The sequence below is a fragment of the Impatiens glandulifera genome, chromosome 3, assembly GCF_907164915.1.
Source record: "Impatiens glandulifera chromosome 3, dImpGla2.1, whole genome shotgun sequence".
Classification (NCBI taxonomy): Eukaryota; Viridiplantae; Streptophyta; class Magnoliopsida; order Ericales; family Balsaminaceae; genus Impatiens; species Impatiens glandulifera.
In genome coordinates this window covers 52,774,745-52,787,453 of record NC_061864.1, presented here as the reverse complement: position 1 = coordinate 52,787,453, position 12,709 = coordinate 52,774,745, and the positions used below count along the sequence as shown (strand labels likewise).

At 30.3% G+C, this 12,709-nt stretch overlaps 1 protein-coding gene across 1 annotated transcript; it reads left to right on the top strand.

Moving 5' to 3' along the window:
• Positions 1 to 408: 408 nt before the first annotated feature.
• LOC124931773 (transcription factor RADIALIS-like) lies at positions 409 to 1,177 on the top strand. Its single transcript, XM_047472326.1, has 2 exons — positions 409 to 779; positions 1,101 to 1,177. Exons 1-2 carry the CDS (start codon positions 520 to 522, stop codon positions 1,123 to 1,125), a joined length of 285 nt encoding a protein of 94 aa, XP_047328282.1. The 5' UTR covers positions 409 to 519; the 3' UTR covers positions 1,126 to 1,177.
• The last annotated feature ends 11,532 nt before the right edge of the window (positions 1,178 to 12,709 follow it).

The following is a 12,709-nucleotide window of genomic DNA, read 5'->3' as shown; positions in this document are numbered from 1 at the left end:
AAAAAAACAACATCAAACTAGCCTTGTTTTGCGAATTATTTAAATAACCTGGTTATTTAAATGATTCTAAAAAAAATTTAAAGTATTAATATATAATGATAAATAAAATATAATTAATAATTTAAAATAAAATATATTTTAATTAATGAAAAATAAAAATTCCTATGTACCCAAAATTGAAATACCAAATAGTTTGTTATTTTTCTTTTTTTTTTTAATGTTATTTTAGGTGTTAAGTTCTTCTTATGCATCATTTTGTGGTTCATAAAGGAACAAATCATTGGAATTTCATCTATTTCCTAAGCTCTATAGAGGGCCAACTGGCATGGACCCACAATAGAGGCTCTTGTTCCAAGAGCCTATAAAAGAGCATGCATTTCTTCTACCTCTCTGCAGATATAAGTCCAGACAAATCTCAACAGTAAGAGGTCCATTCATCACCTCCTCATTTTCTATACCTTAAAGAGGGTTCATTTATCATCATCATCTTAAACCAAACTATTCTTTCCTAGTCTAACAATGTCATCCAGCTCAATGTCCTCTGGTTCTTGGACTGTTAAGCAGAACAAGGATTTTGAAAGAGCTTTAGCTATCTACGACAAAGACACCCCTGACCGATGGTACAATGTTGCTAGGGCTGTGGATGGAAAAACTCCTGATGAAGTGAAAAGACACTATGAAGTTCTTGTGGAGGATGTGAAGCATATTGAACAGGGTCAGGTCCCATACCCTAACTACAGGACCACCAGATCAGGGAGGAATGGCAACGATGACAAGAGGTATATATATATATATATAGCTAGGAATAATAACATTAGATATTTTCTATGGCTTATGGTAGTTCTAATCCCACATACACTTATTTTCATTAATAACCAACCATTACCATTATTGCCTAATAGGCTAATACCAGAAGGTCAAGAATCTTCTAGTTTTTTACAAGGTCAAGTCAAATAGCACCAAATTCAATGAATCATTACTAGGCTTTTATGTGGAAATTAATGTGAAAATCACAACCTAAATATGAAGATTATTCAATTCATATAGCTACCAGCTTCAAATCATTAGCTAATACTTTCCATTTTCTTTTCTATGAACAGGATGAAGAGTCCAATGTACCAGTGAATCGGAAGTCTAGTGTACTAAATAAAGAAGCATTCTGCAATTCTACTAACTTTAAAGAAGAAGAAAACATATTCTTAAGTATTAATTAAGGATTCACATCATTTATCTTTCATGTATGCTTTATTTATCTTTATCAATTAGATCATTAATAGAACTGAGGCAGCAGTTCCTTCATTAACATTTTGTACCGATCGATGTTCTCTAATATCAAATAAATTTATGATTTCCTAGCTTATATGATTCACGAACTGTTCGAGATACGATCTATTCGTAATTTCGTATCACCGATTCACCGTACGTGATACGGCGGATGAAGCATTGAAGCAGCAACAAGTAGAAAGTAAGGAATACTAGGTAAAAACATAACTAACCTCGAGAATTAGACTCCATAGATCTCGATTGGCATGAACTGCTGCATAGATTAGCAATTGGCATTGTTTAGAGAAGAGGCAAATCAACCGATGATTCAATCGTATGTATAGGAATCAATTACTCTGTTGAATCTATGAGCCGTCGCGATGAAAAATGGTGCCAAGTGAGAGAAAGGGACAGATTAAGATCGATGGAGGGAAAATGCTCATCTGCAAACAGAAGTCAATTTATGAGGAAATGAAAAGGGCGGGAAAACGTTTCTGGTTAATAACAACGAACTCAGTCCAAAAAATTAAACGTGATTCTCAGTTTTTTATTAAATAATTTTACAATGAAAAAATTAATATATAAATTATGATTATTTGAATAAAGTTGAATTTAAATAAACAAATATTATTAAATTTATTTTATAGAATTATAAAAAATTTAATACAATTATTTCATTTAAATCAATACCAATAAAATAATTTACAAAATTAATTTTTTAATTAAATTAAAAAAAAAATTAAACCCAACTCCAGCTCCAGCTCCGAAATTGAAGCTGTTATGTGAAATTAAACCAAGCAGATCTAGAGTTGGTTATGGGCGAGAAACAATCTTATTAATTATTAGGTTGCAACTTAATAAACTATGAACCGTAATAGTGTAAGGAAATTGAGAACAAAATCAATGTCACGAATTCGACGTAGTCTATCACTTGTGCATAGGGTTGTAAACGAATCGAATCGAAGCGAATATTACTGTATTCGATTCATATTCGTGAAACTATTCGAATATTCGTATTCGTATTCGAAATTTTTTCGAATAATTAATGTGATTCGTATTCGATTTGAAATTGATATTCGTATTATTCGATCTGATTCGAGTATTCGATTCGATTTTTTTTAATGTGGGTTTCAAGTTTTCAACCGAAAAAATATATATATACTAGGGTTTTAGAATAAATAATATTTATAAAATTAAAATTAATAAAACGGTATATATATATATAATCAAATATTTAATCGAATATCAGCGAATACCGAATCGAATATCTTGATTTTGTATTCGTATTCGTTTATTAGTCGAATCGAATTGAATATTTTTATTCAAATTCGAATCGCAAAATTACGAATATCAAAATTCGAATACGAATACCGAATCGAATCAAAAGTATTTGATTCATTTACAACCCTACTTGTGCATAAGAGAGAAATAAAAAAACATAATACTTAAAAAAAATTAGTAATATTCGGAACAAAAATTTCCCGAATATGATCATTTTACTGAACATGGGACATTTTTTAAATTTTCTTTTACACGTGAATTTTTTTATTTCTTTTTCAAACACATGCCAATATTAAGTTGGATTAGTGACATTACTTCGTAATATTTACATTGTCTACCTCGTCTATTTTAAACTATATTAAATATATTTGTTTTTTTTAAATAATAATAATAATAAGTATCATTTACTTGTACTATATTCTATAATAAAATTAATTTAAAAAGTAGTGATTTCGACTTTCAACTTAAATTGAAAGAAGTTAAAACAAATCAAATAATTGTTAAACGGATAAAATGTGTTAAACGGGATAAAAACGTGTTAAATATTAAACAAGTTAAAAAGATATATATGTTACAAACTAAAATTTAGTTTGGGTTACCTAACCAATTCATACTAAACTCGTATTATTTATTATTATGAGTTGGATAATGTATTGACCAAATTTAATTTGAGTTAATTATGGGTTGAATTTACTCATATTTGCACACACCTAATTATATAGATTTAGAATTTATTAAGTTAGCACGATTTCCCACTTATTCATTTAAACTATTGTACTGACTTATTTTTACACCTCAAAATTAGAACTTAATTTATATAAAAAATAATATTTTATTTCATTTTATTCAAACTAGTGAATTTAAATAGTTACATTTTAAAAAAATTTAAACTTAGAACTCTATAATTCACTAAGATTAAACAATAATATCTTATTTAAGAGATTCAAAGTTTAAAATTTAATTCTCCGTAAAAATTTTTTATTAAAAGAATGTCATAATTTTAGAAATGATGTTAGGCACTCCATATTAAATCTTGATAAAATAAAATAAAAATTAGATTTCTCTAAGATTTTGAGTAAAGATAAAGGAAAAATGTTAGAACTTAAATGAGATTAAAATGTACTAAAAAAAAAATAGAAAGAAAAAAATAAATAATGACTTTAATAATAAAATTTGGAGAAATAAATTATTGTTTCTTCATAAAAGTGAAAAAATATACTTTGATGTAATGTTAAATAGTCAGTAAATATTTGGAATTAACGTTTAAAAATTGAATATACAAATTTAAAAAATTAAAAAATAAAACGGGAGGAGCATAAACTAGTGAAGGGTAGTTGGCCCAAACAAATCAACCAACCTAGTAAGTACTAGCCTATCAATGGCCCACATTTAATATAAAAGGCCCATTTATACCCAAAAAAATTACACATCAAAGTAAAAGAAAAGAATTATTTTTCATTTAAATTATAATTTAGGCTCCAATTAAGCTCTACCACTTAATTAAACTGTTTAAATAATACAAGAATAAAAGCATCAAAATTCAAATTACAACATAAAAAGAAAAAAACATATCAACAAGCAAAAACCAACATCATACAAAATAAAAAACAAAGAGAATACACGTTATTATGTCTAAATGTTCTCGAGAAAATCCATAATCTCACCCATAACTATCGCAAAATTAAAAGACAGTCGGATAGTTGGTTAAAGTCATGAAGATGAAAGCTTAATCGTAAAACAAATTTCTTGTCAAGATTTCTCATATTTCACTCCAACCAAATTATCTTTAAAAAATCACATATAAATATCTAGATTATCTTAAGAAAAAAATGGAACTAGTTTAGATCATTTAATGGGTCCAGTTAATCTTCAATTACAAGATGAAATATCAAATTAGGATAACAAGTTTGATTAGATATTTAAATGAAAACTGTAGTTACCACAACTAATTCAAGTATCAAAATGATCGAAAACTGTTTACAATATTTTTAAATTAAAGAAAAAAAATCCAGCAAACTTTATTTCATTTTCTTAATATCTTGTTTCAAACAAACGAATTTTCATAAAAATAAAAATAAAAATCTTATTATTTAATAATATAACACATGGTCAAACGATTATTCAATTTAATTAGACCTACTAAATTTGCTTCTAAATAAGATAACAAAATTTTAAAGAGAAATTGAATATACTTTCTGAATAACACTTTACAATGTAACTCAAATGACAAATAATCATACTTAAAAGATCAAAAATCTCAATAAATATATTGAGTCAGGCTAGTTTTTTCGTGAATAAACTCTTATCAAGAAAAGGAAAAAAGATTAACATACTTTTCATATAAAACATAAACATTTTAATAATTAGACAATGTATTATTGTTAAAATTTATTTATAATTTAATGTATTGAGGTGAACATTAAAATCTACCCACCTAATTTATAAAATTAAAATAATTATTTTGATTTATTTTTAAATAAATAAAATCAAAATAATTAATCCCAAGCCAAAACCTAATTAAAACAATTAATTAAATTAATTATTTTGATAATTAAAATCTAATTATTTAAGGAAAATAACCAAAACAAAAAATAAAATTATACTCGAAATGGAGATTTCTAGAGATAGAGAAGCTAAAAAATTATACCCGAATGTATAGAAATGGACCTTCAAAAGTAAAAAATGGTATATTGAGAAAATCCTTCGTCGGTTCAATATAAATAATGCTAGTCCCGTGATTTTTTCATTAACATCTCAATTTAAACTATCTTCTTTTATGTAACTCAGTCTAATAAGGATATCGAGTATATGTCACTAGTTCCATATTGTAGTACAGTTGGATAACTTATGTATGCAATGGTTTGTACTCGACCAATTTAGCTTATTCAGTAAGTGCAGTTAGTAGATATCTGGAAAATCTAGTTAAAGAGCATTGGAGAGCATTTCAATGGATCTTACATTATTTGAAAGGTTCAACGGATGTTCACCTACAGTTTGGTAGGACTAAAGATGGATTTGTTGGTTATGTCGGTTGATTATGTTGGCAATCTTGATAGAAGAAGATCGCTTACAGGTTATGTTTTCTGTATTGCCGGTTGTGCGATTGGTTGGAAAGCTATTCTACAAAGTACAATCGCGTTCTCTATTACAGAGGCAAAATGATATTTTTCTGACGAAACACATTGATGTGCAATATAATTATATACGTGATGTTATTACTCGTGGTGATATTGATATGAGCAAAATTAGTATTGTTGATAATCATGCTGATATGATGACAAATGTGTTTCCCATTGCTAAGTTTGAGCATTGCTCGAACTTAGTTGATCTTGGTTGTTGAAGTACATGGAGCTTTTGAAAGAGGTGGAGACTCATATGGTTATTGTTTATATTTTAAAGATCAAATTTTCTTTTGACATACCATATCTGTGTCAATGTAGAGATTGTTAGATTATGGTAACTCAGATGAGTTTTGATGGGGTCTAGGCCTAAGATCGCGATATAATAAAATAATATAAAATAAAATAAAATCATAATTGTCTGATATTGGGCCCGCTAGGCCCAATTATGTGATTATAAATATATGGTCTTAGACCATCTCCAACCCATAAACTCATTCTCAAACCCAAAATGCAGTAAACATCACATTAGGGATGGCAACGGGTACCCTACCCGCCGGGTAGTGAAGTACTCATCCCCGAACCCGACCCCGACGGGTATATCTAATTTTATCCCCATCCCCGATTCATCGGGTACCCGATCCCCGACGGGTACCCCCATTACCCGATTATAAACTTAAAAATTGTAGAAGTTGAAGAAAAAGAAACATAATAACTGTAATAAATAATAAAATTATTAATAACGAAATGTTAAAAATATAAACAAAAACATTACTTACCTAAATATTTATGTTATAGATCTTGAAAAAAAATAAAAACTTTGGTGTTTGTTGTTGCTAAAGTGAAGAAAAGTTAGAATAAATGTAAAAAAAATATTGACTTATGTTGAAGATCTTGAAAGAAATAATAACTTTGTTGTTGTTAAAGTGAAAAAAAGTTAGAATGAATGTTAAAAAAATAAACAAAAACATTACTTACCTCTGTATTTATGTTGAAGATCTTGAAAAAATAAGAACTTGATTGTGTTAGAGTGAAGAAAATATAATGAATATTAAAAGAAAGTTAAAGATTGAATATGAAAAGTGTTGAGATTGAAATACATCTTGTTATTAAAAGAAAATTTGAAGATTATGAGAGAAATAACTTTTTGGGGAATATAAAGAAATAATGTCTTTTTGAGGAATATAAAGAAATAATGTTTGAGTGAAGTATGGATAAGAGCAAAATATTCATGATGATATTTGTAATAATGAGATATTTGAAATGTCACATTAAGCTATAATAAAAAAAACATTTTATTTTTCATATTAATATTAACGGGTATCGGGTATCGGGTATCGGGTTTGGGTTTCACTCACTCTCCATCCCCGACCCCGTACCCGATCGGGTATCTTCTCTCATACCCATACCCGATCCCGACCACATACCCGATTTAAAATACCCGAACCCGACTATCGGTTACCCACGGGTATCGGGCATACGGGTACCCATTGCCATCCCTACATCACATCAAACACCAATTCATCTCCAACCCAAAAACTCATTTCCAAACTCAAAAGAATATTCTTAGAATATTCTTTTCTTACACTAACTTTTTTACTTTATTAATATTATTTATATATTTATCAATTGTACATATTTAACCCTAATCTTTTCTCATTTCTTTAATAAAATTAATTATATATCTTTTCACGATAACTTTTTTAATATATTTTTTATGTTTATTCGTATTGTTTATAAAATATAACGTAAAAATATATAATAAAATATAAATATAAAATAAATTAAATAAAATAAAATTTCAAATATATTACAATTTAATGATTTAATTATACATTTAAAAAATATTATAAATTTTTATCTTAAAATTAAAAATTAAAGGACCAAATAATTTATATAAACAAGTTTAATATTAAAATTAAAATGTTTATATATTTGAAGGACTTAAATAAAATTTTAAAAAAAAATTATGCAGAATAAATAGTAAATACGCATATATGCGTTTCTGTCTGGAGAGAGAGATTGCATTCCCATTTTGCAGGACCTGTTTGCCGTTCGGTTGGAGAAAAACTGGAGCTCCATTTTGCGTTTGCAGTACGGTTGGAGACGCCCTTAGTTAGAGTTTATTCACAACAAAAAACATACAGAGAACATTTGTCATCATTCTTCTCTCTCTCTCTAAGTTGTAATATTCTACTTTAACCATAGTGAATTTTTCCTCATTTCCCCGTCTTGAGTTTCCTCGTAAATCTTGTATTGTTTATCGTGCTTTTTGGTTGATACTTCACATCTTCTTTATCTTGATTAGTCTCAGATTTATATCCTATTTTCAACACAATACAATCTAATGAATCAGTTAAGTGAGAGTCTGCAATGAAAGATGAGATTGACTCTTTGACTTTAAATCAAACTTAGGAGCTCATTGAGCTACCAAAGGGAAATATAGCACTTCACAACAAATTGATCTTTGAGATTAAAGAAGAACATGATAAAATCATGAGGTACAAGGTAATGTTGGTTGTGAAAGGATTTCAATAGAAAGAAGGTATAAACTACAATGAGATCTTCTTTCAAGTAGTCAAATTGATGACAATCAAAACTATTTTGAGTTTGGTTGTGAAAAAGACCTTCATCTCCAACAAATGGATGTCAAAACTGTTTTTTTTTTCACGGTGATTTGGATGAAGAGATTTATCTGCGACAACCACAAGGCTTTGATATCAAAGAAAAAGATGAGTTTGTGTGTAAGCTTCAGAAGAATCTATATGGTTTAAAACATGTTTCAAGGCAATGGTACAAGAAGTTTGATAAATTCATGAAAAGTAACATTTTCTTAGGTGTGAAGCTGATCATTGTTGTTATATCAAGAGGTTTGATAAATCGTACAACATTTGCTCATCTACGTTGATGACATGTTGATTGTTGGAGAAAACTTGTAAGACATTAACAAATTAAAAAAAGAGTTATATGAGAAGTTTGTAATAAAAGATTTGGATGCTACAAAACAAATCCTTGGGATGAGAACTTTCAGGGATAAAGAAGTTCCCAAGCTTTCACAAAAAAAAAATATGTGAAGAAAGTTCTTAACAGATTCAACTTGTACAATACAAAACCAGCAGTTCAGATCTTCTGCTACCGATTGCCGTGTTCCCCTGTGGCGGACCAATCAGATTGCAGCATTATTATTTTTATAATAAATCAATCAGGGCAGGAGACGGAGGGAGGGAGAATCCGGTATCCGGGTTTAGGCCCGGGTTCACACCAGACGCCGTTAACGGAAGCGCCTGTTAACGCCAGGAAATAATATAATATTCATATGATAAACAGATAAGATATCTTCGCTCAGGGCACCGTGTCAGAGGGAAGGGTGAGATACGATGGGAGCGAAGATCTACACGCCTGTTGCACTGACCCTCATGTAAACCCCGCATACCCACCCATGAGAAGACCGCCTGCCGTTCATGAAAATACACTTACACGTCTATGTAAAGACCGAATTGACAGGGATATTATATTTACGTTTATTAAATATTAATTTAATTTATTAAAAAACACATGCAGCGATATAATATTCGCTTCAATTATTTCATTCATTTTTTTTCTACGACTTTTTATTTAATTTTTGTATTTAATTTTTTTTGCCTAGAGACTCTCTGGAGCGAAGATATATTTGCTTCAATTAATTTTAATTAAAACCTCATGTAAACCCCCCAACCCACCCATGAGAAGACCGCCTGCCTGCCATGGAAAGACAATTACCCGTTTATGTGAAGACCAAAATGACATGAATTTCACATTTCCATTTATTAAATATTAATTCAATTAATTGAAGATGACATGCAGCAACCGAACAAATCTTCGCCTCAATTACTTTTCTATTTTTTTCCTTTTTTTTTTTTTCCTTTTTTTTGCTGGAGACCTTCATGAGCGAAGATATATTTGCTTCAATTAATTCTAATAAAAACCTCATGTAAAACCCCCCTACCCACCCATGAGAAGACCGCTTAGCTACCATGTAAAGACACTTACCCGTCTATGTAAGGACCAAAATGGCATGGATTTTATATTTCCGTTTATTAAATATTAATTCAATTAATTGAAGATGACATGCAGCAACCGAACAAATCTTCGCCTCAATTACTTTTATATTTTTTTCCTTTTTTTTATTTCATTTTTTTGGGCTGGAGACCTTCATGAGCGAAGATATATTTGCTTCAATTAATTCTAATAAAAACCTCATGTAAAACCCCCCTACCCACCCATGAGAAGACCGCTTTCCTACCATGTAAAGACACTTACCCGTCTATGTAAAGACCAAAATGACATGGATTTTATATTTCCTTTTATTAAATATTAATTCAATTAATTGAAGATGACATGCAGCAACCGAACAAATCTTCGCCTCAATTACCGGCTAGATTTTTTTTATATTTTATTTTTTTTTCCGTTTATTAATAAATGTTAATTTAATTAATTTAAAAGGACATGCAGCGATATAATATTCGCTTCAATTAATTCATTACTTTTTTTTTATTTAAATTTTTTTCTGGAAAAGAATATTTGTTCGCCTAGACCATGTTCCATGTAAAATGGATTGAATAGTCGCTTCTCGAGAGAACACTTATTCGCCCCTGGTCCCTGTGTCATGTTACATGGAATGAATAGTCGCTTTTCGAAAGAAGACATGTTCGCCCCGGTTACATGAATATATATACTCCCTCATATGATTATTTTATAATCATTTCCGCCCGATTCATCTCTCTCTCTTCCTGCCTCCTTTTCACGGCGATTCGTAACCGGCTCCCCGTCGACCGAACCTGAATCCACATCTTCACGACTCCACAATGGTACGTATTCCTGAATAGTAACTTTTCATATTTAGGATTATGGAACTACTACACTAGATTCTGTTATGTGATGTTGTTGTCTCTTTAATCTTTAGGAAACCCTACTCTCAAAATGTCACCTTCATTGTAAATCAATGTTATTTAGGAAAAATTACCTAGTGTTATGTTTTGGGATATTATTTCCATGAAACCCTAGTACATACTAACAAAGACCGTTTTTTTTTCATGCACGTGCAGGCAACCGCCTCAGCATCTGTCCAAAACTTTGGCAAAGACTGGATTTTATGCCCAAATCAATTAACAAGTGAAGAGATAGTACTCTTCGTGACATTTCTCCCTTTTTTTTCCATTTTGTTTAAGTTTTCATCCTGTTTAACTGAAATATTTATGATTGTTCTTAAACAGCACTTGATGCAACAATATGCTAACACATGTGGTGCCACTGTGTCAATGAGGTGGAGAGACGATGTGACCCACGTCATAGCATCCACCGATTCTAATGGTGGATGCTGTCGCACTATCAAAGTATTGAAGGGCATATTGAACGGGAGTTGGGTCCTTACCATTGATTGTGAGACTCTGTTATTCTTAACCCTTTACTGTTAACTCAATATTCATTTTAACATATATGAAACTAAAAACACCTATTGCTTTTATACAGGGATAAAATCATCAATCAGATTTAACTGTTACGTGGACGAGGAACCATACGAGGTGCAGCGAGATTATCATGGGACTGTGGGCGGTCCAAGAACTGGCAGAATGCGGTATTTGAGCAATGTAAGTTTTGTCTTATTCCTACTCCTCCATATGATATTCAATTGTCCATGATTACTAATAATGTTTTGTATTTTCTTTCAGCTGCCGAAACTCTTCGACAGTTACACCTTCATATTTGCAGGGGAATTCATCCCGGCTTACAAACTTGATCTTATGGGGTTTGTAATTGCTGGAGGAGGTACAACTAAAGAAATGGAGAATCCATTTGTCGAGCCCGAGGACGACAAAACTATAGTTGTATACGACAAGTCTCGGCACGATGTTAATGAACTTGTTTGGGTATTTGAGGCAGAGAATCCTCTGAAGACATATTTGGATGTGTTTGGTGTTCCTCACACAAGCTTGCTAGAATCCATTGCTGCTTGTGATTTGCAGCCTTTGTTTTTGTAATAGACATGTGTTGGTTTAATTTGTTACTTAATATTTGAATATTTTGCATTCTTGAAAATTCAATGTCATATTTGATTTCAGAATTATCTTTTTTGTTCTTCGAATTGTTTTTTTTTAAAAGATGAGCCTTATATTTAACTAAATCTTGAAACATTAAGAAATACTGTATAACTTGAAGTATAAATTTGATAAATAATTAATATTTTTTAAAACTACTGTCAAAATAATATTTGTAAAACAATTGTCAAAATAATAATGTGAAGACATCTTCGCTTACTGATTGATTGATTGATTTATTAATTTTATTTCATAATAATTTTTGTCATTTAATTATTAAAATAAATAATTTTTGTAACAAGTCACCTCACCGCCACCTAACACCTGCCACCTTTTCATTAAATGCTGCATGCAGCAAGCCATGCTGCTAAGCTAGACAACTTTGTACTCTTCTCTCTCTCTACTGTACGACCATTTCTTCGCCGGAGTTATACTACATTGTCTACCATCGACCTCTCCTTCGCCGGAGACTTCATTATAATATCAATCCATCTTCCTAAATTATAAAATGGTATGTTTTTGAATGTCATCTATACCTTCTTTACTTTTCGTCCCAACCTTTTCTATGTTTTTTGAATACTCGACATGAAATGTTCTGTTCTGTTTGATTATCAGGAAGGAATACGTATCAGCGAGAATGATATGGACGAGAATGATATTATTGATTTAAGGTAACATTGTTTAACTTCTCCAATTTTTTTAGTGCACATGTAAGCAAAGATCTCTTCACTAATAGATTATTAGATAATATCTTATAAAGCGAAACTATATTCGCCTAATATTACAATCTTCATACTGTTGAAGTGAAGCTTTCTTCGCTTATATTGTTTTCATTTTCCAATAATCTACAAGTTCTGGTTAGTTGAACCTTTATTTTCCACGTGTTCAAACTGAACAGCGAATCTGCTACTTGTCGTCGTCAATTGAATTTCGATGGAAACGGCCAACCTTTGGAGGACATCGAAGCCAACT

Bases quoted from the DNA above. Each gene is read 5' to 3' on its own strand.
- LOC124931773 (XM_047472326.1), top strand. From the start codon at position 520: ATGTCATCCAGCTCAATGTCCTCTGGTTCTTGGACTGTTAAGCAGAAC. The intron at 780-1,100 runs GTATATATATAT...TTCTATGAACAG, and splicing joins AATGGCAACGATGACAAGAG to GATGAAGAGTCCAATGTACC.